The 26,297-nt window shown below is 42.0% G+C and overlaps 1 protein-coding gene across 7 annotated transcripts in view; it reads right to left on the reverse strand.

Moving 5' to 3' along the window:
* Window positions 1-26,297, reverse strand: part of PHACTR4 (phosphatase and actin regulator 4) — a 71,349-nt gene that overhangs the window by 10,870 nt on the left and 34,182 nt on the right. For 3 of the 7 annotated variants that reach the window (XM_075853421.1, XM_075853428.1, XM_075853427.1), the window contains 7 exons: window positions 6,825-6,974; window positions 5,957-6,043; window positions 4,982-5,086; window positions 4,463-4,894; window positions 1,358-1,835; window positions 601-845; window positions 35-241 (listed from right to left, as the gene is read on the reverse strand). In XM_075853421.1, the coding sequence (XP_075709536.1) occupies window positions 35-241; window positions 601-845; window positions 1,358-1,835; window positions 4,463-4,894; window positions 4,982-5,086; window positions 5,957-6,043; window positions 6,825-6,974 (1,704 nt within the window). Of the gene's footprint in view, window positions 1-34; window positions 242-600; window positions 846-1,357; window positions 1,836-4,462; window positions 4,895-4,981; window positions 5,087-5,956; window positions 6,044-6,824; window positions 6,975-11,363; window positions 11,925-26,297 lie in introns of those variants that run through there. The other 4 variants (XM_075853426.1, XM_075853424.1, XM_075853422.1 and 1 more) reach the window with 4 other exon arrangements.

Below are 26,297 nucleotides of genomic sequence, written 5' to 3' on the forward strand. Positions count from 1 at the left end.
TTCACACTATATACTGTTCAAATTCTATTCTTACATTGCAGAATGTTCCTCTGCTCCAGCTCCTCCGCTGAAGGTCTCTGGCTCAATCTCCGGTTTAGCTGTGAGCCAATCTGCTGCCGTATTTGATTCCACTCTTCTCGACTGCGGTGCGGTAACTCTGTGTCTTGTTCCTGAGAACCTGCTTTTCCACCTAACTTCATGGCCAGAGTATCCTTTCTCTTTACTTTATTGGCCAGGGCGCCTAGATAGAGAGAAATGTTGCACAATGTCATGCAATTAAATCCAATTTTGACTAAAAGAAACAATAAAACATAAGATTTCAATAAAACGATACCAATACATTTTGTATCCCACTAATTTATTTGGTATTGCGTCAGATGTTAAATAGTTTGATTTTATGCTCAATCTTAGAGCGTTTTAATGGGTATGCCAACTCATTACATGATCATGCTTTTATCGGAGGGAGATCTTCTAAGCAGAGTAGAGAGAACCAATTCAGAAAAGAGAATACAATTGTTCTGGAATTTACAAGATATTTATTCCCATAATCCAAGGTCCCCTTGATGCCAGATTATAGAATTTTTACTGTATTTCACTTACTTGTTGTTGAATCATCATCGTCGTCTTCATCTTCCTCTTTGTACAGTATGGGCCCCTCTGAATCGCTATCACTAACACATTCATGTTCATCCTCCTCATCCTCCTCCTGGAGGCATGGGGGAATGTAGCTTGGTATTACAGTAACAGAAGGAACATCTCCGATATATACCCTTGAAGCATTAGAATCGCCTCTTTCTGGAGATAAATCTTCCTCCCCGAAGCTCACTTCATCATCGTCATCAGGCCTGGAAAGCAAAAATATTTAAAACACTCCTGTTTCCATATTTCAGGAAAAACGAAGAAAAGCTGGACAACCCCTTATCCAAAAAGGACCACTTACTGACAAACCGCTTATTGTTGCATATCCAACATTTGATACCCCCAGTGATCAACAGTTCTCAAATTAAGGAGTGACTTTGTAATACATGGTCACGTCGAGTCCCCCAGCAGAGGCAGCCGCTCCCTGACCAAGCAGGGCACCAGTTGTTCATAGAACTTCAGCACAGCCACATTCACTTGAATGGAGAAGTGTTGCAGTTCCATGCCAGTTCAACTGTGCAGACAAATCCAGAGATGCAAATTTTAATTTTACCATTAAAAATCCTAGCGATATGCCATCCCTTTCTGTGATGGGGACTTACAAAGCAACACAACTATGTTTTGACACATATTTACAAATTAAAATGACAAATAAAATAACCAATAGACGAACACAATTGGAATTATGCAAAGGAGAAATGGGAAAGTAAAAACTCACACTTTAAGCATCTCTATAGTGACAGGCAAGGATCTCACGCGTGTTTTCTCCTCACCAGACCCCACTTCATTGGAAACAAATAAAAGGGAGTGCGCCCGCTGGGAATTATCCAATGTGGGCACTGGTTGTGGACTGTTGAGAGCCTGCTGAATGCGAATATGAAGAGGCAGCATGGACACATTCGGTGGCATATCTTTTTCCTCTTCTGTGCTATGCAGAGGTATATCCGTTGGAGGGGGACTTTGTGGGGGCAATAGCGGCAATTTGGGGGCTTGAGAATGAAGGGTCGGAGATGGTGGGGAATGCGCTGCAACTTCATTTGCAAGGGGAGAAGGGGTTGACACAGGTCGAGCAACTTTTTCTTTGCCGCTCACAGGATCTGTGGAGGGTGGAAGTCCTCGTTTGGAAGGAAGTGGTGGAGAGGGACGAGACCCAACAGGTGTGAGTGTGGTTCCTCCCAGTGCCTGGCACAGCTCGGCTAGAATAAAAATATGAGTTACTTTATTAACGGTCGCATGTAAAGTAGTACACCAGACTGCCTTGAGCTCCTCCTTTAACGTTTTTATGATCAAGATCTTTAATAGTTTGATTATAATGACACAATTCAAATGTCTAATTCCATTGAGGTATGTAACCAAAACAATTTGATATTCCAACTTATCCTAGCAAAATATAACACTATCAAAAAGGAATCTGGTCTCCCATTTTACTCTACCATATTGCTGGTTTAACAAGCCTTATGAAATTACATATTAAGTGAATAAACACGAAAAAAATATCCCAGCAATTCCTCCCTTAACCTCCTTTTCTTATATATGTGTTGCCCCTCAGAATCCGGTGTCTGGTAGTAAGACAACTAGCTGCAGCAGAAGCCTCTGCTCTGTTCCATTTTAGGCTTGTGTTCTGCGTTTCCTACTGCAGACAGATAAGGAGATTAACCCCTCGTGTTCCATGCAGGATTTTTACACGACTGTTTGTTTTAGGAACATGTAGATAAAACTGCAGAACGGCCAACAGTGTAAGCAAGTTTCTCTATTTTTTACTTTTATCATTCATTTCTAAGTTTAGGTTTCCTTTAACCCGTTAGTGACCGCCAATACGCCTTTTAACGGCGGCCACTAACGGGCTTTATTCTGATGCATATGCCTTTTTACGGCACTGCATCAGGATAAAGTAAACAGAGCAGGGAGTGTCAAATCTCCCTGCTCTGCCGGGTGAGATCGATATTAGTATCGATCTCACCCGTTTAACCCTTCAGATGCGGTGCACAATAGCGTGCACCGCATCTGAGTGGTTTTGGAGAGAGGGAGCCCTCCCTCTCTCTCCCACCGACACCCGGCGATACGATCGCCGAGTGTCTGTGTCTCTAATGGAAGCCGGGGCCTAATAAAGGCCCCCAGGTCTGCCTGGAGCGACTGCCTGCTAGATCATGCCGGAGGCATGACCTAGCAGATGCCTGTCCGTATTAAACGGACAGGCAGTAATACACTGCAATACAAAAGTATTGCAGTGTATTACAATAGCGATCGGAGAATCGCATATTATAGTCCCCTAGTGGGACTAGTAAAAAAGTAAAAAAAAAGTTTCATAAAGTTAATGAAAAAAAAAATGTGAAAAAAAATGAAAAACCCAGCTTTTCCCCTTACACAATGCTTTACTATTAAAAAACCAAAATAAAGTTAAAAAGTGACACATATTTGGTATCGCCGCGTCCGTAACGACCCCGACTATAAATCTATAACATTATTTAACCCGCATGGTGAACGCCGTAAAAAATGTAATAAAAAACTATTGAAAAATTGCTGTTTTCTGTGAATCCTGTCTTTAAATTTTTTTTATAAAAAGTGATCAAAAAGTCGCATCTACTCAAAAATGGTACCAATAAAAACTACAAGTCGTCCCGCAAAAAAAAAAGCCCTCATACAACTGCATCGGCGAAAAAATGAAAACGTTACGGCTCTTCAAATATGGAGACACAAAAACAAATAATTTTGAAAAAAAAAGCGTTTTTACTGTGTAAAAGTAGTAAAACATACAAAAACTATACAAATTTGGTATCGTTGCAATCGTAACAACCCGCTGAATAAAGTTATGGTGTTATTTATATCACGCGGTAAACGCCGTTGATTTAAGACGCGAAAAAGAGTGGCGAAATTTCAGGTTTTTTTCTATCCCCCCCCCAAAAAAAAGTTAATAAAAGTTAATCAATAAATAATATGTCCCCCAAAATGGTGCTATTAAAAAGTACAACTTGTCCCGCAAAAAACAAGACCGTATACAGCTATGTCGACGCAAAAATAAAAGGGTTATAGCTCTTGGAATGCGACGATGGAAAAACGTAAAAAATGGCTTGGTCATTAAGGTCTAAAATAGGCTGGTCATTAAGGGGTTAAAAGAACGTGTATCTTCGGACATGTCATTAACGGTGGTGGACCAGCAAGAGCTGTGCCACTTTCACTTCGAGGTTTACTGAGTGAATCTGGCATGACAATACAATTCCATTCATTTCAATGGGTTTATAATGGCCCTTCAGATTCAGTCATGAAAATTTCCGAATGAAGCTGACAAAAGCTAAAAAGGAGCTCACAGAGTACCACAACTCCTTGGTTCTAGCAATCAGAGTGTTTCATGAACAAGACTAAATAACATCTGTGACATTTGAAAGTGCACATATACTAGGAGGATATACCCCAGAGCAAGATATGGCATTAGCAGCCTTTTTTCCATATACTTAAATCTTCAATGCTCCACTCTACTACAAGCACAGATCTTCCATTCCCACACTATACTTTCACCACTGGGGGGGGGGGGGGGTTCAATCTGAATTTCTGGGTATAATATGAGTCATATGGAACTGTATGCAGATCCCCTCCCTAGTGGTTGTTCACAGAAAGAATAGCTCCTCAAAATTAAGCGTGTTTGGGAATTGAAGAACGAGGGTCTGTACTAATGCATCAGACCAACTTAACCATATGAAAATGAATAGGAAAATACACCAAATCATGTATGCTCCTTGTTTCTTGGAAAATAAAAAGCGTAACAGTAGGTACACGTTAAAGCAGAAGGTAAAAGCTCTGAAGATGCACCGTTCTTGGCATTTCTTACCCATTAAAGGGGTGCTGTTCCGGTTCGGGGGCTTAGGCGGTGGAACAGGTGGCTGTTTAGGTGCTGATGGTGCGAGAAGGGTTCTAGGTGCAGGTGAAGGGGTAGAGTTCGACAAGCGTGTCACAGATTGGGGTTGTTCTGGTCGTTGGCCCGCACTATGATCCTGAGTGACTGAATTGGATGTGGAAAGTTGTCTTTTTGGAGGAAGAAGTGGCTTTGAGGATTCCCGTAAGACCAGTGGCTGCTTTGAGGATTCCCGTAAGACAAGTGGCTGCTTTGAGGATTCCCGTAAGACAAGTGGCTGCTTTGAGGATTCCCGTAAGACAAGTGGCTGCTTTGAGGATTCCCGTAAAACAAGTGGCTGCTTTGAGGATTCCCGTAAGACTTCCTGTGCAGGTTCCACTTGAGAAATGGGACGTGGTACTGTTGAATCTAAAAAAAAAAGAAGAAAAAAAAAGTGTTTTATTTGTATCCACTATACATTCATTTAAAAAAAGAACAGCCTTGTGTAAACTTTACCTGGTCGACTGTTCCGCTTTACATTTTTGTCATCTTGTGACTCCGTGGGCCCTTGGCTCATATGGCCATTTCTTAAAGGAGGGGACTCTGATTTCACAGAAGTATCTGTGGGATAAAAAGAAGCAACTTAAGTTTATGCATGATTTTTTATTGTTTCCTCTTATTTACATAGAACTAACATTTAACAGTGCTGTACGCAGAATACATTCATTAATATAAGACTGTTCCCAGTGGGGCTCCGAATCTCAGGTAATCAAGTTATGGTGTATAACACATTTATGCATTCTTTTGGAGTAGAGTGGGAACAGGATAAGGGGGATTTCACACAGAGTTTTATGACAAGGAAACCGCGTCAGAAAACGAGCCAAAAAACGTCTGAAAATGGCTCCCATTGATTTCAATGGGAGGCGGAGGCGTTTTTTTTCCGCGAGCGGAAAAACTGGTTAGCGGGAAGAAGGGACATGCCCTATCTTCGGGTGTTTACGCTTCTGACCTCCCATTGACATCAATGGGAGGCAGAAGAAGCGTATTTCGCGGCGTTATTTGCCCGCAGCGCTCAATGGCCGCGGGCGAAAAACGCCGCCAAAATCGGCGTGCAGGCAGAGCGAAATCTGCCTCAAAATTCAGAAATTCTGCATGCAAAAAACTCTGTGTGAACCCAGCCTAATTGTATGCCAAGTTGGCAGTGTGTATTGAATTCTTTTTGTTTAATGCCCACCACCTAACAGGGTTACCTTTTGCAATTTGTTGTAGAATCAGAGGTACACACAAAATAGGGATTAGAAAAAAAAAAAAAAGGGTCTGCATTGTTCCCAGAAACAGCACCACTCTTATTCATGGGCTGTATCTGGTATTGCAGCTGAGCCCTGTTCACTTCGCTGTTTCCGGAAAAAAGCAGACCTTTTTTTCCAAATCCTGGACAACAGCTACGATTATTATATAGAACCCAAAAAAATGGATTGACTCGCTACTTGCCTTCAGGTACTTCAGGTACCTCCACTAGAACACCTCTCTTTATTAGCTCTTCTCTGGGCTTTCTCATAGAGATCTTTCTCTCCAGCACTTTAGAAAAGGTAAAACAACATGGTCTAAGTTGATAAAATTGAAGAGGGGAATGCAAAAGGGACAAAAATCCTAGTGCAGTGCCATTACTTCAACTTGTTGGAAAACCCATTTAAGATGCTCAAAATCAGCGCTCTCCTGTCCATGGACTGCCTGGTATTACAGCGCTCATCTCCATAAATGGAACTGAGCTGCAATACCAAATACCAGCCCATGAAAAAGAGTGGCGCTCTATCTGGAGGGAAAAAAAAAGTAGACCTCCCCAATCCTGGAAAACCCTCTCAAAAGTTAAAATCTTATTGTGGCCTCTACATGAAGTGCAATCTGACAATGTGAAACGTAAAAAATAAATAGTGTACACCCTTGTTTTTGAGCATCTTAAATGTTTTTTTTTTTTTAAATAATCCTGAAGTATTGGTATAGCACTAGGATCAGGTTTATCTGCTGGGACCTCTGTCAAGCATTAGAAAGAAGTATCAGCCGCACTAGTTAAGCCCAGTGGCCACCTGGGATTTGTTCCCTGCATTGCTCCATTCCTGATCAGTTTCTGTGCAGGTACTGTAACACAGCCTTATTTACTAGAATGCAGAGAGTTCTGTGCAGATGTAGTGCCAAAGGGCCCTCGAGGTTTTAGATATTGGTGGGGTCCCAACCTATCATGAAGTTATGGCATATCCGAGCAATATTTTAAACCTACATACTGTCAGCACACCCTTTTAAAAAACGCATCTTTGTGGTAACAGTAGACTACTCCGCTTATGCACATTTTATTTACAATTACCTTCTGAAGTCTCACGAAATGTATCACTGCTCTTCCTCTTCCTCCATTTCCAAGGTTTGAAGAACTTGCCTATCCCAGAGAACTTGCTCTTTCTTTTGGTAGGTGGAGTTGGAGGAGCTGGGGGCACCATAGGAGGATCCCCCTCCTCTGCTGGAAGGAGATAAAAAGATTAGCTTACTTCTTTAAATTTTAAGCGCAGGTGTCATGAGTAGCCCGACACCGGTTGTAAAACTTCACCTTGGAATAATGTATACTAAATCAATTAGGCCCTGTTCACATCTGTAGACCTAATTTGCCCAGTCAAATTGACAAAAAGCCAATAGGTTTTGCCGGAGCTTACTTTAATTACCGTTATACTGTCCCTGTGACAGAACAGAATAACGGAAATCGTAACGCAGATGTGAACAGAGCCTAACAGGGGTATTTCAGCTTACTTAAAGTAAAATATATTTACTTATTGATTTTGTGGAGAATTAATTCTAGTAAAGCTACCAAGAGAACACATTCAGAGATGGGAGTGTATAAGCCCAGCACTTATGTTTCATAGATTTCCCAGAGGAAAAACAGAAGAACGGGACTATGTAGAAAAGACACTCCAGAATTATTATTTTATGGAGATCGCAAGTATTTAATAAACAGACTTGTCTGCAGAGCTGACGGATCCTCTTTAACCCCTTGGCACTACGCGCTGTACATTTCCCCCACGGTTAGCTTGCTGTCAAGACCCTGCGCCATAGATGTACAGCGTAGTCATGACAGGGATCAGCCTCCCTCACCACGGGAGGATGGCTGTGATTGCCAGCAGTACGATCGTGGCAATGACCAAGATCGAAGAGAACTCTGATATCTGCCACTCAACCCTTAAATGCTGCAGTTAACGTTGACCGTGACATCGAAACGTCCACCACAAAGGGAGGGGGCACCCCATCGCCGACAACGAGATAGTGCGGGCCAATAGTTAAATATGGCAGCCAGGGGCTGGCACAACCCGATGTGCTTAAATGGACACTTACTTTTCAAAAACAACTTATGCTAATCTAATAGTATACTTGATATTGATCAACTTTGAAATGGACGTACTGTTAAAATTTAGTTTATTTATCGATGCAAATTCTGAGCGAATTTAAGGGCCTTTTGAACCGGCTGACAGTAGGCCGATGCAGCGAACGCCCATCAACGAGACATCGTTTATTGGCGCTCGTTCTCTCCTGTCACACGGAGCTATGGATGGGGACGAGCGGTCGTTACTCCGATCGCTCGTCCCCATACATCATGTCGGCAGCACATCTCCCTGTTTACACAGGGAGACGTGCTGCCGACAACGATAATATTTCTCTTTTTTTAAAACTATACGATCACAAGACTATCGATCATTTGCTCGCTCATCTGTTGATCGCTGCCCTGTTTATACAGGGCAATTATCGGCAACGAGCGTTATACGAACGCTCGTCTGCACGATAATCGTCCTGTGTAAAACCCCCTTTACTTCCACTAGGTGTCTCCCTTCCCGTTACCTGCTGTCCACTTGCTATACTTATAGAGCAGAGGAGAAGACGGACTGCAGGAAGTGTGTATGTGGGGGGGGGGGGGGGGAGGAGTTGTCTCTTCACAACCTGCCAATAGAAGTCTACAGAGAGGGCTGAGAAGGAGAAGGGAGAGAAAGACTGTTGCTGCCCATTTAAGTCAGACTTCTACGTGATGCGCCTAAAGTCACTTAGATGCCACGGTCTCTTAACTGCGGCATCTAAGGGGTTAAACAGCTGGGATCGGATGTTCCTCTGATCCCGGTCTTTGGAGCAGGAGCACAGCTATTATTAGGCGCTCAGCTGTCAAAGGGCGGCGCTGTGGCATAATCGCGGTTTAGTGACTGCTGTAAAAGGCATATTGGCAGTCATTAAGGGGAAAACTGTGAAAAAATAAATTTACCTCCAAGGCTACAACATAGGGATGATGGAAATTCAGTGAATGTCATTGGAAGTCACTCAACACCTTTTGCAACAGGAGGAAAAAACTGTGTATAAGAGGATAACTTCAGCCAGAGTTATTCGTTCCCATATAACATGTAATCCTACTGGAGAAGTTCTCATGAACAGGTTACAGGTGGCCCTTGCAAATGTACTCGATTAGGGTCAGATAGGGGAACATAGTGCAGAACACCACCTGACATGAAGTAAAAAGGAAGGCTTTATTTCATATACTTTCAAGGTTAAGAAGCATAAAAGCTTATTCAAGTTAAAAACACGTGGCATGCGGAGTCTCAATGACATTGACTGAATTGCCCTTATCCCTATGCTGTATAATTGGAGGTATATTTCCTTTTTAAAGCGTTTTCACATGCATCTATGACGTATCACAAGATTATTTTCACTGAAGAAATGTCTTAAAAGGGATATTCCAATAATTTACATTTATGGCATATCTGTACGGCATAATATAAATGTGTGAATGGCGGGGGTTTTCTCATCCGGTACCGCCACCTATCAGGAAGTAGTCCTCCAGACAACGGCACTAGTAGCAATAACACAGATTTACCATTTAACCCCCACCTACCAGAAATGAATGGGATATATTTAAAAACGATCAAATATCAGAATACCCCTTCAACCCCATGACGATGAGTAATGGATATATTCTTTGCAGACAGATCCTTGATCATGTAGAGCAAAGTACCCGACATATACACCAAACCTAAAGCCAAGCGTAGTGTATACAGAGCCTAGGTCCTCTTGCACATGATCGAGTGCCACTCGAGACTTTTTTTTATGGCATCTGAGTGGCACCTGATAGTTTTCATTGACTTTGTAAATTCAGGTGATACATGTTCTTTCCCCGGATCACGGACGGGACGCAGGCGGCACACACGGTAGTGTGCAAGAGCCCTTATACATTTTATATATTTTAAATATTTTTGCATGCATGTACGTTTCTCATTTCCTATATAACTAGATAACTAACTAGAAGCTTGATTTGTTTGTAGTCTGTAACCATGGAGATACCTAGATCAGCATAGGCGCTGTATACATGAAAAATTAATATATGTACAGTAATGTGCAATGCAATGATCTACAAGAAATCCACTCACATGGATTTTGTATTTATTAGTCCCTCAAAACTGAGGAGTGTTTTAAAGAGCAATTGTGATCGCCACTTACAGGTTGCGTAATGTTTTGAATACTAATGGATTGTGTCCATTAGTGGCATAATTGGACGACCACTGCAAATTATTATTAGAAATGCTAATACTTGACTGCTAAGATTTGCTAGGTTGGCATATCGGCAGTGAAAAATGTCACTTGATGGTGTAAGCTGGCAATGCACGGCTAGCTAGCTGCCTTTGTGTGGAAGCCTGTCAATATGCGTTGCACAATACAGGGAGTGTACAGCACTTAATTAAGGGATTTAACCCTGCAATAGCCAGGCAGCAGTATATATTGTGATGAAATCAGGGACAGCAAGTAATTTGTGGGTGTAGAGCATAAGGCTCGGGTATTGCACTGCTGATAACTGAGACAGGTGCTTATTAAATTGAACTATTATCAAAGTCTAGAAAACAAATAGATGTCATATTTAACCCAAAACGATCATGTATCTATATTTGCATTCAGGTTTTAATTAAATTGTCCATTTACTATATAGATCTTTACACATGCAACGTAGTTCGGGTTGCCGAGTGCTCCACCCACATTGAAACGGTAAGCAAAATCAGTGTAACTTCATAGCTTCATAAAACAAAAATAATAATAAAATAAAAAAAAATGATAATGCTTCCATTCTTCGTCATGAAGTTGTTGTGTAAAACAAGACCATTCTGCTGTATACTGATATAAGGAAGGGGTATGTCGTGTAACACAGGGAACAGAATGCATTAAGCATAATGTATAATAAAATCAAAATTTATAACATTTTTCAATCAATGTAGTTACAAAAAAAGTGGACTGCCTTTAAAAAGGACTATAGCTAGAGGAAAAATGAGTAACTACCACAGAATAATTTTATAAGGAACAAGATTATGCAAAGAAAACATGAAACACAAGAAAAAAAACAGCTCAATTTCAGAAGCCTGGATGAGGAGTTAAAAAATAGAAAAGTTATCTAGATCAGGTTCATACACCGCAGCACTTTAACAAAATATAGATCTATGGGGCCACGGCACGGGCAAATCCTATACTCGATCTACAAGCTCACGTATCAAAAGTTAAAGGAAGAGGAATTTACACAAATTATCTTACGCATACTGCGATTGGCAAAATAAATACACTGAGGACCTCTCCATAAAAGGTTCCTCAAGACGGGTGTGCGGCCGCAGGTGGATGGGGGTGTAAACATCTCAGATATAACGTATTAAAAGGCCTGATGTACATGCAATGTATCGAGATGTAATAACATATGACAGCAAATCGTACTAAACAATGCTAGAATTACATACACCTATCTGGTCACTAATGATAAAATACGACATGGTATAGTTCCGGAAACATACAACATGCACAGTCCTATGAGAAATCAGTAGCACCATTCTACAAAAACAACAATACTCACCCTGCAAGGCCGGGATCACAGGCCGGGAAATGAATGCTTGCCCCATTGATACCCCCTGTAGTGCACCCAATGGTACCTCTGTAGGGGTAGGGCCTTCGTAGTTTATTAAATGCCCCCTTAGGGCAGGCGGGCCGATAAAAGAAGCCAAGTGGGACTTTACACGGAGGAAAGCACTCAACCGAGACACACAAATACACTGGGAATATAATACCACTGCCGCCCTCTTAACTCTTTCCACACCCCTTCCTTGCAACAAACAGGATTAACAGGATCCCGGACGTAATCATCGTTTCTATTGAAGACAGAAGTGATACCAGCTATATCATGAGCACAGATTCGACAATCTGAGGGAGGATGTCGATTTTAGAAAACATCTGGGGAGTTGCTAAATTTAAAGCTGAACGCCTCCATGTGAAACCTGCATATACAGTATCACCAGTCAAGTGACAGCCACTCCCCACAATGCTTCACATTTCTCCTAGTATTTCCTTTAACTCCTTAACCACGTTCTGCTTCTTATCCTGGGCATAGCTGCTCCCTCTACCACTTCCTTTCTCTTTAGCTCCCTACAATCTTACTGAATAGCAGCGCCTATTTTTCTCCTCAATTTAAAGCTCCCTAAATTACGGTTCTTTAGAAGTCCAACACCGCAAACTGTCTAATGAGGGGTAAAACAACCAAAAGCACAGCTGTCCCTTCAGAACGTCACTGTCATAAGCAACATGTACAAGTAATGCAGTCATAGTCACTCGACGAAAGCGGTCAAACGCGTAACCTGTCCCTCAGGTACATACAAACTAACCTCACACAACATTGAAAAGAAAGGGGGTTCCCAATGACTTAACAAGTGATTCAGCACTCGCACCTCCTTCCCATCCCTCACTCCCAGAGAAAACATCCCTCATGGATGAGCCATTCTTTCCAAGTACTACACCTTATTCTTCCTATAGGGAACACATACACTCTTGGTCCACATCGTCACACATACAAAAATGAAACCATTACAATTCTTCAACATTCCCTTCAGTAAAAAAGCAAGACTTAAAGGAACATGATGTCTATTGTGGGAAAGTCCTGCTTTCCTGTCCTGCACTGCTCTCTTGTGGATAGAGAAGAAACGGAAACTGCATGCATAAGCGGGTATTAACACTTTCAGTCAACATGTATGGACTCACGCACTAGATTTTCCTCCTGCAAAAAAACTGTGTGAACTTAGGAATAGAAATTAAAAAACAAACAAAACCCTTTAAGGCAAATAGTGCCTGCTATAGTATGTGAAACCGGAAGTGTGAGCGTCTAGAACTAGTTCAAAAACTGTAAGCCACGACATGTTTAGGCCAGTCAAGGAATGTCAATTTGTAGCACAATGTAGGCTTTGACTAAAACGAGACCCCTTCAGATTAGAAAATATAAAGGAAAAAAAATGAAACATGAGAAGCAGTGCTCCTCTAAGGTAATATCATCTGGGACACGTCAGATTCCGGGAGCAATGTACAGGTGACAGAAAACCGCTAACCTAGGCTGAATGTAGCATGTGGAGACTGCCTCCCCCTCTGCTGCCCCCACTAGAAGGGACTTCACTCGGGGGGGACCAGTGTGTGGAGAATAAAAGATGCAGTAAAGGGATCTGGCAAGAGACTCCACAAGTAGAAGAGTTCTTTGTTTAAAACTAGATGTCCTTTTATTCGGCTCACGACAACACGTTTCAGGACAGATCCCTTTGTCAGGTCGTACATTAGAAGGTTTCACACAGTGTTTAAGTACAAAAAAAAAACACTGGAAAAAGAATATTAAGAATAGAAGTCCCACTTTTTATAAGCATTCAAATCATAAATCAAAAAGTGTCATAGAAAGAGTACTGGAAAGACTAGTTCTCAATCACACATGTATGGTAACCGTTATTTATAGAACGACAAGGAGAAATAACTAGACATGATCAAAAAGTTCAACCGTGAGCTCAACCATAGTACCTTTTTATAGAAACCTTCTTCATATCACACGAAGGAACACTCCAGACAAAATCTCTATATAGGTTATGCCCAGGGAGGACCTGAGCGGGCAGTTCATCAGCTCTGCATTGAGTGCTCCTTTAAGTTTCAGGAAACGTTCCCTTCTCTCACCAAATACGGAGGAGAGAGGAATCTGAAAGCGGAATGCGGTATGGCAGATTTCCCAGATACTACAGTGCCTTCATAAATGCCAACTACAATGCCCCCTAAAAAGCAAGATTAAGTACCCTTATCAGGTCCAGCACCTCCTAGGCGGCAAGCCCACGCAGGTAGTTAGTTGGCAGTGGCACCACCACCACACATGCTTCTTAGTGACTGATAGACATTTGTGAGGGTAGGGGGGGGGGGGTTCTCAATTGTTCCTTAGCGTATATGGCACATTCGTTTTCCCAATTCATACTCCACTTGGGACTGAACTGTGCGCATTATACTGGTTAGGCTGGGTTCACACCTGTATTCGTGTGTTCCGTTGTCCTGCTTAGTCAGAGGAGCAGGACAAGGGAATAACGGAACCAATGGTTCCTTTGGACAACGGATGGACAACGGATAGCGCCGGTTGCCGACAGAACCCATTGGGTTCCATCTGCTTTCGGCTGGGGTGTCCGTGATTTTACCAGACAACAACGCAGCATGCTGCGGTATGGTCTCCGGTAAACCCTACCGGATCTCCCCTAATGGAGCCTCTGACGCAGATGTGAACACCGCCTTAGATTAGATAGATTTTTATGGTTGTTGCTGCATTCTAAGTGAGAATAGAGCACAACGCACATTTCCAACAGAACACAAATGCTACAAAAATTGTAATAGTTGTTTAGGGACCTTCTATGCCTTTACATGCTCTCCACACCATAAACCCCAATTTTTTCTTGGTCATTTCTGCATGGTCTGTCTCTCTCTGTTCTCCTGCTCCCCCATCCCCATAGACTTCTATGTGCAGTGTTTGTCTCTCTGCTCCAGCTCTCTTTTCTTCTGCTCCACCATCCACATAGACTTCCATTGGCAGGCAGTGAAGAGACAACCCCCCCACCACGTACTATAGTTTATCTCCTCTGCTCTGTAATTAGGGAAGGATTTTGCTTCACAATAGGCGGTGGACAGCAGATTACACGAATGGAGACACCTAGTGGCAGCAACACAGAACTTGCATGGATAAAAACGTAATTGTAACAGTAAGTAAAGGGCCTGTCACACCGGCCAACAATAGGCCGATGCAGCGAGCGCCGATCAATGAGACATAGTTGATCGGCGCTCGTTTGCTTCGGTCACACGGAGTTATGGATGGGGAAAAGCAGTCGTTACTCCGATCGCTCGTCCCCATACATCATCACAAGAATTTGCTCGTTCATCTGGCGTTATATGAACACTTGTCTGCACGATAACCGCGCAGTGTAAAACCCCCTTCAATTACATAGTTGATATATCAGGTAGATATTAGGATAAGTTGTTTGAAAAGTTAATGTCCATTTAACATTTTTATTTAGAAAAACGGGAATTGATTGGTACATTTCTAGCCACTTCAACTCCACTGAAAACGGCCCCAGACTCCAAAGCCCTGTCAGAGAGAAATCTGCAGCGTAATACAGTACCAGCAAAGTAAATGAGATTTCAAGTAATCTCATCTACATGTTACTGAATTTTTCCGCACGTAAGTTGACCCGCGGTGCAGATTTTAAAATTTGCAGCATGTCAGTTTATCTTGTGTTGAAGACTCAGAATTGTATCTGACAAGTTTGTAAAAAAAAAAAAAACACCAATACGCACAAAAAAATCTGCACGGGTTTACGCATCAAAATGTAAAATTGACACCTAAAAATTGCATAAAAACCCTGCAATATTAAGTGCATATTTTACCTGCCGCAATATCTGCGTTTATGTGGATAAGGCCGGGTTCCCACGGGTCAGATACGCTGTGTAAAAACTCTGCAGCGTATCAGACCTGCGACTCCGCCGCAATAGTCGTATCACTTGGCTATCTGTTGCGGGTTCTGCATCCGTATTGAATTCAATACGGAAAACCCACAACAGAAAAGCAACAAAGGCATAAACTGACATGCTGCAGATTTAAACTCCGCACCGCAAGTCAATTTATAATTTTTTTATTGCAGCATGGGTACGAGTTTTTCAAAATCTCATCCACTTTGCTGCTACTGTAAATGCTGCAGAATTTCTGCACAGAATTCTGCAGCGTTTACGATACGTGGGAACGGTGAAGTCACAAGTCACATTTTGTTGCAGACATTTTCTGAGACTGAAAATCAGTTCCATTCATCTGAATGGTACTTGAAGAAATCCATACACCTGCTGCAGAAACAGACAATCCGTTGCATTCATTTGAATGGGTTTGTCACAAGAAATTTTTGCAACAAAACCTGCAGCGTGTGACCGCACACTAAAAAAGTTAAAATATTTAAACAATTGTCCCCCAGACAAACTTAGGGTATGTCCACACGTAGCGTAAACACTGCCGATTTTTCACAACGGATTTCATTGTGGAAAATCCACAGCGTAATACAGTAGAAATAAAGTGGATAAGAATTGAACAAATCTCATCCTTGCGGCGTGTAAAAAATAAGCCGAAATAAAGCTTGTAAATTGACCTGCAGTGCAGTTTTTTATTCCGCAGCATGTCAAATTAGACTTTGGAATCGTTGCTTTTCTGCTGTGGGTTTTACCCATTGAATTCAATGGGGAGGTAAAACCCTAAACAAAATAGCAAAAAGCTGCAATTCCACCGCAAAAAAAAAAGAAAACTTCCCAGCTGCAGCGATCACATGGGATGAAATGTCATCCCAAAAGGCCAGGCTGCAGGACATCAGAGGGACGCGTCGCCATTTAACCTGCTGTTTTCCGCATCAGACATTCCACCTGAAAAACCGAATCACAATTTGGTGATTTACGTCCGGAATTCGGACGTAACCGGATACACGGTGTACTTTTACTCAGCGGAACCACCCTGTGTGAACATACCCTAATACTGAATACACCCCTAACATTGCTGACAGAAAATAAACTATAACAAAGACATATTAGAAGCTAAAAATGGCCACACATAAAATGGCTGTCACCCCTGACATAGGGGTTCTATAAATAGGGGTGAGGGAGACAAGCTCCTTTCAGACACTTAACAGCAGCATATCTGCCAGTATAACAAAGGACTGGGCAGATTGAAATGTCGGCAGATTACACCACGATCCCATGTGTATTGGCAGATTAATGGGGTATTGCCAGAATCAATCATCAACTAATTACAGGATCGGTGATAATTGTCTGATCGATGAGGGCTCCACCACTGGGACCCGCACCTATCGGCTGTCGAGCATGCGCGCTGCTACTCTATTCAAAAAGTCTATAGGAACGACAAACAGCCGTGTAAATGGCTCGGCTGTATCAGTCAGTCCGATAGACATTGCATGGAGCAGCAAGCGCGCAAGCTCAACTGTGCCACTATTCAAGTTCAGCCTCACTGCGAGGGGCGCAATGAGATGAATCTAGGTTTTTGGGACAATCGGTGGTGGTCCTAGAGCTAAAGGCCCCAGCGATCAGACAATTATCACCTATGCTGTGGATAGGTGATAATTGTCAATTCTGGGAATACCCCTTTAAATATGTATACACAATAAAATATTAAGATACATGCACCATATGGAGAAACGCATTGGAACACACCTCTTAACCATTGAATACAGGTGTATCATTCAGTGCCATTGCCACAGATGTATAAAATCGAGCACCTAGCCATGCAGTCTGCCTATACAAACATTCGTGAAAGAATTTGTCGTTCTAAAGAGATCACTGATTGTGAGCATGGTAATGTAAGAAGATGCCACCATTGCAACAAGTCAGTTCATGTAATTTCTTCCCTCCTAGATATTCCATGATCAACTGTTCGTAGTATTATTGTAAAGGGAAAGTGTTTAGGAATCACAGCAACTCAGCCATGAAGTGGCAGACCACGTAAGTTACAGAGCAGGGGTCACCAAGTGCTGAGGTGCAAAGTGCATAAGTCGCCAACGTACTGATGACTCATTAACCATTCCAAGCCTCCTCTGGCCTTATTACAAAACAAACAAAAATAAACAAAAACACAAAAACTGTGCGCTGGGGTCTTTATGGCATGGATTTCCACAGCTGAGCAGCTGCATGCAAGCATTACATCAAGCACAATGCCTAGCGTTGGATGGAGTGGTGTAAAGCACACCGCCAATGGAGCAATGGAAACGTGTTCTCTAGTGACAAATCGCTCTTCTCTATCTGGCAGTCTGATGGACGAGTCAGAGCTTGGCGGACGCCAGGAGAACGTTACCTGCCTGACTGCGTTGTGCCAACTGTAAAGTTTGGTGGAGGAGGAATAATGCCATGGGGCTGTTAATCAGGTTTGGCCTAGCCCCTTAGTTCCAGTGAAGGAAAATCTTAATGCTTCAGCATACCAAGACATTTTGGACAATTGTATTCTTGTAACTTTGTGGGAACAGTTTGGGGAGGGCCCTTTTCTATTCCAGCATGGCTATGCCCCAGTGCACAAAGTAAGATCCATAAAGACATGGTCGGGTGAGTTTGGTGTAGAAGAACTGGACTGGCCTAGAGCACAAAGCCCTGTCCTCAACCCCATCGAAAACCTTTGGGATAAACTAGAACAGAGATTGCGAGCCAGGCCCTCTTCTCCAACATCAGTGTCTGGCCTCACAAATGCTCTTCTGAAGGAATGGACAAAAAATCCTACAGACAGAGGCTCTGTCCCCACATTATAAGTGCCCTATCTACTACATAATGAGATCGGCGCTGTAATGTAGGTACCAGCAGTGGTTTTTTATTTAGAAAAACTATTTATTTTCACCAAGTTATGAGTGATTTTAGCTTTATGCTAATGATTTTCTTAATAGACAACTGGGCGTATTTTTACTTCTGACCAAGTGGGCGTTGTACAGAGGAGTGTGTGACGCTGACCAATCAGCGTCATGCACTTCTCTCCATTCATGTAATCAGCACATAGTGATCCTGCGTTGTTCACTATGCGCAGTCACTTACTCACACATTAACATTACTGTAGTGTCTTGACGGTGAATAGACATACCTTCCAGCGAGGAAGGGATGTCTATTCACAATCCCGACAGTTCGATAACGTTTGTGTGTGACTTACAGCACAGCAAGCGTAATCTCGTGAGATCACGCTGTAAATGATAGCACAACGTGATCTCGATGTGCTGTAAGTCCCACACAAACGTTACTGAAGTGTCGGGATTGTGAATAGACATCGCGTCCTGGCAGGAGGTGATGTCTATTCACTGTCAGAATACTTTAGTAACGTTAATGTGTGAGTATGTGACTGCACATCGTGAACGTAGGATCACTATGTGCTGATTACATGAATGGAGAGAAGTGTATGACGCTGATTGGTCAGCGTCATACACTTCTCTCCACAACGCCCACTTGGTCAAAAGTAAAACACACGCCCAGTTGTCTATTAAGAAAGTAATTAGCGTAAAGCTAAAAATCGCTCAAAACTTGGTGAAAATAGATAGTTTTTCTAAATAAAAAAAACATTGCTGTTACCTAAATTACAGCTTCGACTTCATTATGTAGGAGATAGGGCACTTATAATGTGGTGACAGAGCCTCTTTAATGACCAAGTTATTTATTTTTTTAGTTTTTCCATTGTCGCATTCAAAGAGCTATAACTCTTTTCTTTCGACATAGCTTTATAGGGAATTTTTGCAGAAAAAGCGGCATTATTTTTAATTTTTTTTTTAAATTGCACTATTTTGGTTTTATTACTATTTTTTTTGGGGGGGGGGGGTAGAAAAAGAAACAGCAATTCCTTTATTGTTCTATGCATTTTAACCCCTTCCCGCATCTTGACTTAACTGCACGTTAAGGTGAGCAGTAACTTCACGCACTTTGACGTGCAGTTACGTCTGTACTTTGACAGGTAACCGCCGCGGCATTTAACTGTGCAGGGTGTCTGCCCTGCTCTCCCCGTTGCCGATTAGCAGCCCATCGCCACTGATTTCGGCAGTTAACCCCTTAGATGCGGCGGATGATTGCGATCGCCACATTTAAGGATTTTAGCGCAGATTGGCAGCACCCACATGAAATGACGGAGGCTGGCGATGGTTGCCATTGCAACTGGAGGTCAGGCAATGGCCTCTGGGATGTTATGTACGGAAGCCAACGAGTTAATAAAAATGTTTTATAAAAGCTATAAAAATAAAAAAGTTATAAGTTACATAAACCAAAAATTAACACGATAAATAAAGTACACATATTTGGTATCACCGCTTTCGTAACAACTCAAACTATAAAACTAGAATATTATTTTTCCCACACGGTAAACACCGCCAAAAAAATAAAAAAATAAAAAAAAAAAAAAGTGATTCTGGCATTGTTTTTACAGATTTTTTTGTCACCACCCCTCCCAAAATATAGAATAAAAAGTGATCAAAAAGTCGCATGTACCCCAAACTAGTACCAATAAAAACTACAACCCGTCCCACAAAAAAACAAGCCCTTACACAGCTTTTTTGACCGAAAAATAAAAAAAAGTTATGGCTTTCAGAATACAGCAACACAAAAAAGAAATAATTTAAAAAAAAATTGATTTTATTGTGCAAACGCTCCAAAAGGTCCTAAGGTTGGACATAAACGTTGCATCCTGTTTTGCGGTTTGAAATAAATCAACTTTATTTGCCATACCGAAGTGCTGCGGGATTTCTTATATATATATATATATATATATATATATATATATTATATATATATAAAATCGTATCGGCCCGCAGGTAAAAGTTAAATTGTCGTTTATAGCCCACGATGAACTCACACAGCTCCATTGGAGAAAAAAATAAAAAAAGTTATGGCTCTGAGACTATGGCGATGCACAATGTAGTGAGTTTTCCAAAAGCGGATAAGATCGGGCACCATTTATCAGTGCGACACTGGCCACACATCTGCGGATTATTATTTACCACATTATTATACCCTCTTATTATGCCCTGATGTACTCTGCCCAGATAACATATGCCCCCACATTATAAACTGAAATACCATCAAAACGCCAAACAGAACAACTACCAAGCTAAATCTGCGCTCCAAAAGTCAAATGGCGCTCCCTCTCTTATGAGCCCTACAGCGTGCCCAAACAGCAGTTTACGTCCACAAAAATGGCATCGCCATACCTGGAAGAACCCAATTAATATTTTGTGAGGTATTGGTCTTCAGTGGCACAAACTGAGAACAACATATTGTGCACTAAAATGGCATATCAGTGGAAAATTTTAATTTTCACTCCGCACCATCCACTGCGCATTAACCCCTTCGCGCACCACGACTTAATAGCATGTCATGGCGCGGGGGGGGGGTGATGTATGGAGCGAGCTCACGCGCTCAGCCCGTACCATGCGCTGCGGGTGTCAGCTGTGTATTACAGCTGACACCCGGGAATAATGGACAGGAAAAGTGATCGCGCGGCTACAGGAGCCTGTAAAAATGAGAATATACCGCAATATATTAGCATTGCAGTGTATTTTACCAGGGGACTAAAAAAGTGGAAAAAAAACAAAAATAGTTATTAGTGGAAAAAAAAATTAAAGTCCAAAAGAAACCCTTTTCCCATTTTTTCGCTAAGGTTAAAAATAAAAAAGACAAAATTGGTATCGCTGCGTCTGTAAAAGTCCAAACTATTACAATATACCATTATTTAACTCACACGGTGAATGGCGTAAAGAATGATGAATTTAATATGCCAAAAATCTCTGTTTTTTGGTTTCCCTAGCTCTAAATAAAATTTTATAGAAAGTGTTCAAAAAGTTGTACACTACCGTTCAAAAGTTTGGGGTCACCCAGACAATTTTGTGTTTTCCATGAAAACTCACACTTAGGCCTCATTTACACGAGCGTGTGCATTTTGCGCACCCAAAAAAACGCAGCGTTTTGCGTGCGCAAAAGGCACTTGACAGCTCCGTGTGTCATCAGTGTATGATGCGCGGCTGCGTGATTTTCGCGCAGCCGCCATCAGAGATGAGGCTAGTCGACGTCAGTCACTGTCCAGGGTGCTGAAAGAGTTAACTGATCGGCAGTAACTCTTTCAGCACCCTCGACAGTGAATTCCGATCAAAATATACAGCAACCTGTGAATAAAAAATAAGACGTTCATACTTACCAAGAACTTCCTGCTTCCTCCAGTCCTGTCTCCCGGCCGTTGACTTGGTGACGCGTCCCTCACGACATCCGGCCCCACCTCCCTGGATGACGCGGCAGTCCATGTGACCGCTGCAGCCTGTGATTGGCTGCAGCCTGTGCTTGGCCTGTGATTGGCTGCAGCTGTCACTTGGACTGAATTGTCATCCCGGGAGGTCAGACTGGAGGAAGAAGCCGGGAGTTATCGGTAAGTCAGAACTTCTTTTTTTTTTTTTACACGTTCATGTATATTGTGATCGGAAGTCACTGTCCAGGGTGCTGAAACAGTTTAACTCTTTCAGCACCCTGGACAGTGACTATCTCCTGACGTCGCGTACCGGAATTTTTTTTGCCGGGTTCGGTCAAAACGAGTTCGGCCGAACGCGGTGAAGTTCGGTTCGCTCATCTCTAAATTCTGACACTCCGTTTGGATGTTTGTAAACAGAAAAGCACGTGGTGCTTTTCTGTTTACATTCAGAGTTTGACAGCTCTTGCGCGAATCACGCAGTTCGCACGGAAGTGCTTCTGTGCGACCTTCGTGGTTTTCACGCACCCATTGACTTCAATGGGTGCGTGATGCGCGAAAAACGCAGAAATTTAGAACATGTCGTGAGTTTTTTTTCAGCGCACTCACGCTGAGCAAAACTCACGGACTGTCTGCATGCCCCCATAGACTTGTATAGGTCCGTGCGACCCGCGTGAAAAGCAAGCGCGCCGCACGGACGTATATCACGTTCGTGTAAATGAGGCCTTATATTTATCAAATGAGTTGCAAAAGGACTAGAAAATATAGTCAAGACATTGACAAGGTTAGAAATAACTATTTTTATTTGAAATAATAATTTTCTCCTTGAAACTTTGCTTTTGTCAAAGAATGCTCAATTTGCAGCAATTACAGCATTGCAGACCTTTGGCATTCTAGCTGTTAATTTGCTGAGGTAATCGGGAGAAATTTCACCCCATGCTTCCAGAAGGCCCTCCCACAAGTTGGATTGGCTTGATGGGCACTTCTTGCGTACCATACGGTCAAGCTGCTCCCACGACAGCTCTATGGGGTTGAGATCTGGTGACTGCGCTGGCCACTCCATTACAGATAGAATACCAGCTGCCTGCTTCTTCCCTAAATAGTTCTTGAATAATTTGGAGCTGTGCTTTGGGTCATTGTCCTGTTGTAGGATGAAATTGGCTCCAATCAAGCGCTGTCCACAGGGTATGGCATGGCGTTGCAAAATGGAGTGATAGCCTTCCTTATTCAAAATCCCTTTTACCTTGTACAAATCTCCCACTTTACCAGCACCAAAGCAACCCCAGACCACCACATTGCCTGACGCCATCTGTCAAGCATGGTGGAGGTAGTCTTCCAGCATCTTTTCAGTTGTTCTGCGTCTCACAAATGTTCTTCTGTGTGATCCAAACACCTCAAACTTCGATTCGTCTGTCCATAACACTTTTTTCCAGTCTTCCTCTGTCCAATGTCTGTGTGCTTTTGCCCATATTAATCTTTTCCTTTTATTAGCCAGTCTCAGATATGGCTTTTTCTTTGCCACTCTGCCCTGAAGGCCAGCATCCCGGAGTCGCCTCTTCACTGTAGACGTTGACACTGGCGTTTTGCGGGTACTATTTAATGAAGCTGCCAGTTGAGGACCTATGAGGCGTCTATTTCTCAAACTAGAGACTCTAATGTACTTGTCTTGTTGCTCAGTTGTGCAGCGGGGCCTCCCACTTCTCTTTCTACTCTGGTTAGAGCCTGTTTGTGCTGTCCTCTGAAGGGAGTAGTACACACCGTTGTAGGAAATCTTCAGTTTCTTGGCAATTTCTCGCATGGAATAGCCTTCATTTAGAAGAACAAGAATAGACTGTCGAGTTTCACATGAAAGCTCTCTTTTTCAAGCCATTTGGAGAGTTTAATCGAACCCACAAATGTAATGCTCCAGATTCTCAACTAGCTCAAAGGAAAGTCAGTTTTATAGCTCCTCTAAACAGCAAAACTGTTTACAGCAGTGCTAACATAATTGCACAAGGGTTTTATAATCATCCATTAGCCTTCTAACACAGTTAGCAAACACAATGTACCATTGGAACACTGGAGTGATGGTTGCTGGAAATGGGCTTCTATACACCTATGTAGATATTGCATTAAAAACCAGACGTTCGCAGCTAGAATAGTCATTTACCACATTAACAATGTATAGAGTGTATTTCTGATTAATTTAATGTGATCTTCATTGAAAAAAACTGCTTTTCTTTCAAAAATAAGGAAATTTCTAAGTGACCCTAAACTTTTGAACGGTAGTGTATGTACCAAAAAAATGGTACCAACAAAAACTAGCTCGTCCCGCAACAAATAATCCCTCACACCTTTCAATCGAACAAAATAAAAAAAATAAAAAAAGTTATGCTTCTCGGAATGTGGTTAAACGAAAAACTTTTTTTTTTTTTTTTTAAATCGTTTTTACTTTGTAAAAGTAGTAAAATATAAAACAAACTATATCAATTTGGTATCACCGCAATTGTATGGAGTCGCAGAAAAAATTTAAGTTTTCGTTTTACTGCACGGTGAAAGCAGTAAAATCAAAACCCAAAAAATCATTTTTTTCCCAATTTTAGGATGCAAAGTTTACTTTCAGTTTCCCGGTACATTAAATGGTGTCAATAGAAAATACAACTCATCCAGCAAGAAATAAGCCCTCACACCACTCTATTGACTGAAAAAAAAAAAAAGTTAAAAAACCAAAATAAGTGAAAGACCAAAATAAAAAAGCAAAAAATGGATCAGTCCAGAAAGGGTTAATTTCTAATAATAAAAAAAACCCACAATTTATGACCACATGTGGGGTATTTCCGTACTCGGTAGAAATTGCTTTACAAATATTGGGGTGCTTTTTCCCCTTTTGTGAAAATGAAAAAATTCAAGATTTTTGTAGAAATAATGTTAATATTCATTTTCACTGCCTAATTCTAATAAATTCTGCAAAAGACGTGTGGGGCCTAAATGCTCACTATACCCCTAGATAGATTCCTTAAGTGGTGTAGTTAACCAAATGGGGTCACTTTTGGGGGGTTTTCACTGTTTTGGTCCCTCAGGGGCTTTGCAAATGCGACATGACACCTCAAAACCATTTCAGCTAAATTTGAGCTCCAAAAGCCAAATAGCGCTCCTTCCCTTCTAAGCCCCGCTGTGCGTCCAAACAGCAGTTTATTACCACATATGGGGTATTGCCGTAAAACAGGAGGAGAAATTGCTTTACAAGTATTGGTGTGCTTTTTCTCCTTTATTCCTTGTAAATATTAAAAAGGTCTACGTTTTTTCAGAAAAAAAAAGTATATTTTCATCTTCACAGACTAATTCAAATACATTTAGCAAAAAAAACTGTGGGGTCAAAATGCTAACTATACCCCTAGATAAATTCTTTGAGGGGTGTAGTTTACAAAATTGGGTCACTTGTTTATTTCACGGTTTTGGCACCACAAGACCTCTTCAAACCTGACATGGTGCCTAAAATATATTTAAAAAAAAAAAATTAACTAGGTTCTCCTTTGCTTCTGAGGCCTGTGTTTCAGTCCATCAGGGCACTAGGGCCACATGTGGCATATTTCTAAAAGCTGCAGAATCTGGGCAATTTCTTGTGTAAACTTTTGTGTTACAGAAAAAAAAAATACTTGTATTAGGCCTCATGCACACGAACGTACAAACGACCGTAATTACGAGTCGTAATTACGACCCCATAGACTTCTATTGGCCACGGGTACCTTCCCGTATGCTTACGGGAAGGTGCCCGTGCCGTTGAAAAATATAGACCATGTCCTATTTCAGGCCGTAATAACGGCACGAGCAGGCCCATAGAAGTCTATGGGACTCCCGTAATTAAGGTTGGCTACGTGTGCGCACCAGTAATTACGGGAGTGTTTATAGGAGACGTCAGGGGATAGTCACTGTCCATGGTGCTGAAAGAGTTAAGTGATTGGCAGTAACTCTTTCAGCACCCGGGACAGTGACTACCGCTGGAGTTAATAGTATTAAAAGTTAACTTACCTGCTTCTTCCTCCAGTCTGGCCCCCCGGGATGACGTTTCCTCCCATGTGACCGCTGCAGTCAATCACAGGCCAAACACAGTCTGCAGCGGTCACATGGACTGCCGCGTCATCCAGGGAGGTCGGACTGGATGTCAAAAAAGGGACCCCGTCACCAAGACAACGGTACGTATGAACTTGGTTTACTTTCAATCGCTGCGGAAACTCTGCCTGAAAGGGCTGCCCCTTCTCTCTTTCCACCACTGATAGAGAGAAGGGGCTGCCGATTAGTGCAGCGAAAACGGGTCCGTAAATACTGGTGGAATACGGGTCGAATACGTGTGACAAAGGACCCGTATTTCCGCCAGTATTTATGGGAGGAAAAAAATACGTTCGTGTGCATGAGGCCTTACAAATGAATTTGAGAGAGAAAAAAAATGGTTTTTATACATTATAACACTTTCTGAATGCTGTTTTGGATAATTTTGGGGGCGCAGTTTTAAAAAGGGGGGTGGGATTATGGGGACTTTCTAATATAGAAGGCCCTCAAAGCCACTTCACAACTGAACTGGTCCCTGTAAAAATAGCCTTTTGAAATTCTTGAAAATGTGAGAAATTGCTGCTAAAGTTCTAAGTCTTGTAACGTCCTGGTCAAATAAAAGAATGTTCAAAAAAATTATACAAACAAAGTACACATATGGGATATGTGAATTCGTAACTATTTTGTGTGTAACACTACCCG

Source organism: Rhinoderma darwinii, chromosome 2, assembly GCF_050947455.1.
Source record: "Rhinoderma darwinii isolate aRhiDar2 chromosome 2, aRhiDar2.hap1, whole genome shotgun sequence".
NCBI lineage: Eukaryota > Metazoa > Chordata > Amphibia > Anura > Rhinodermatidae > Rhinoderma > Rhinoderma darwinii.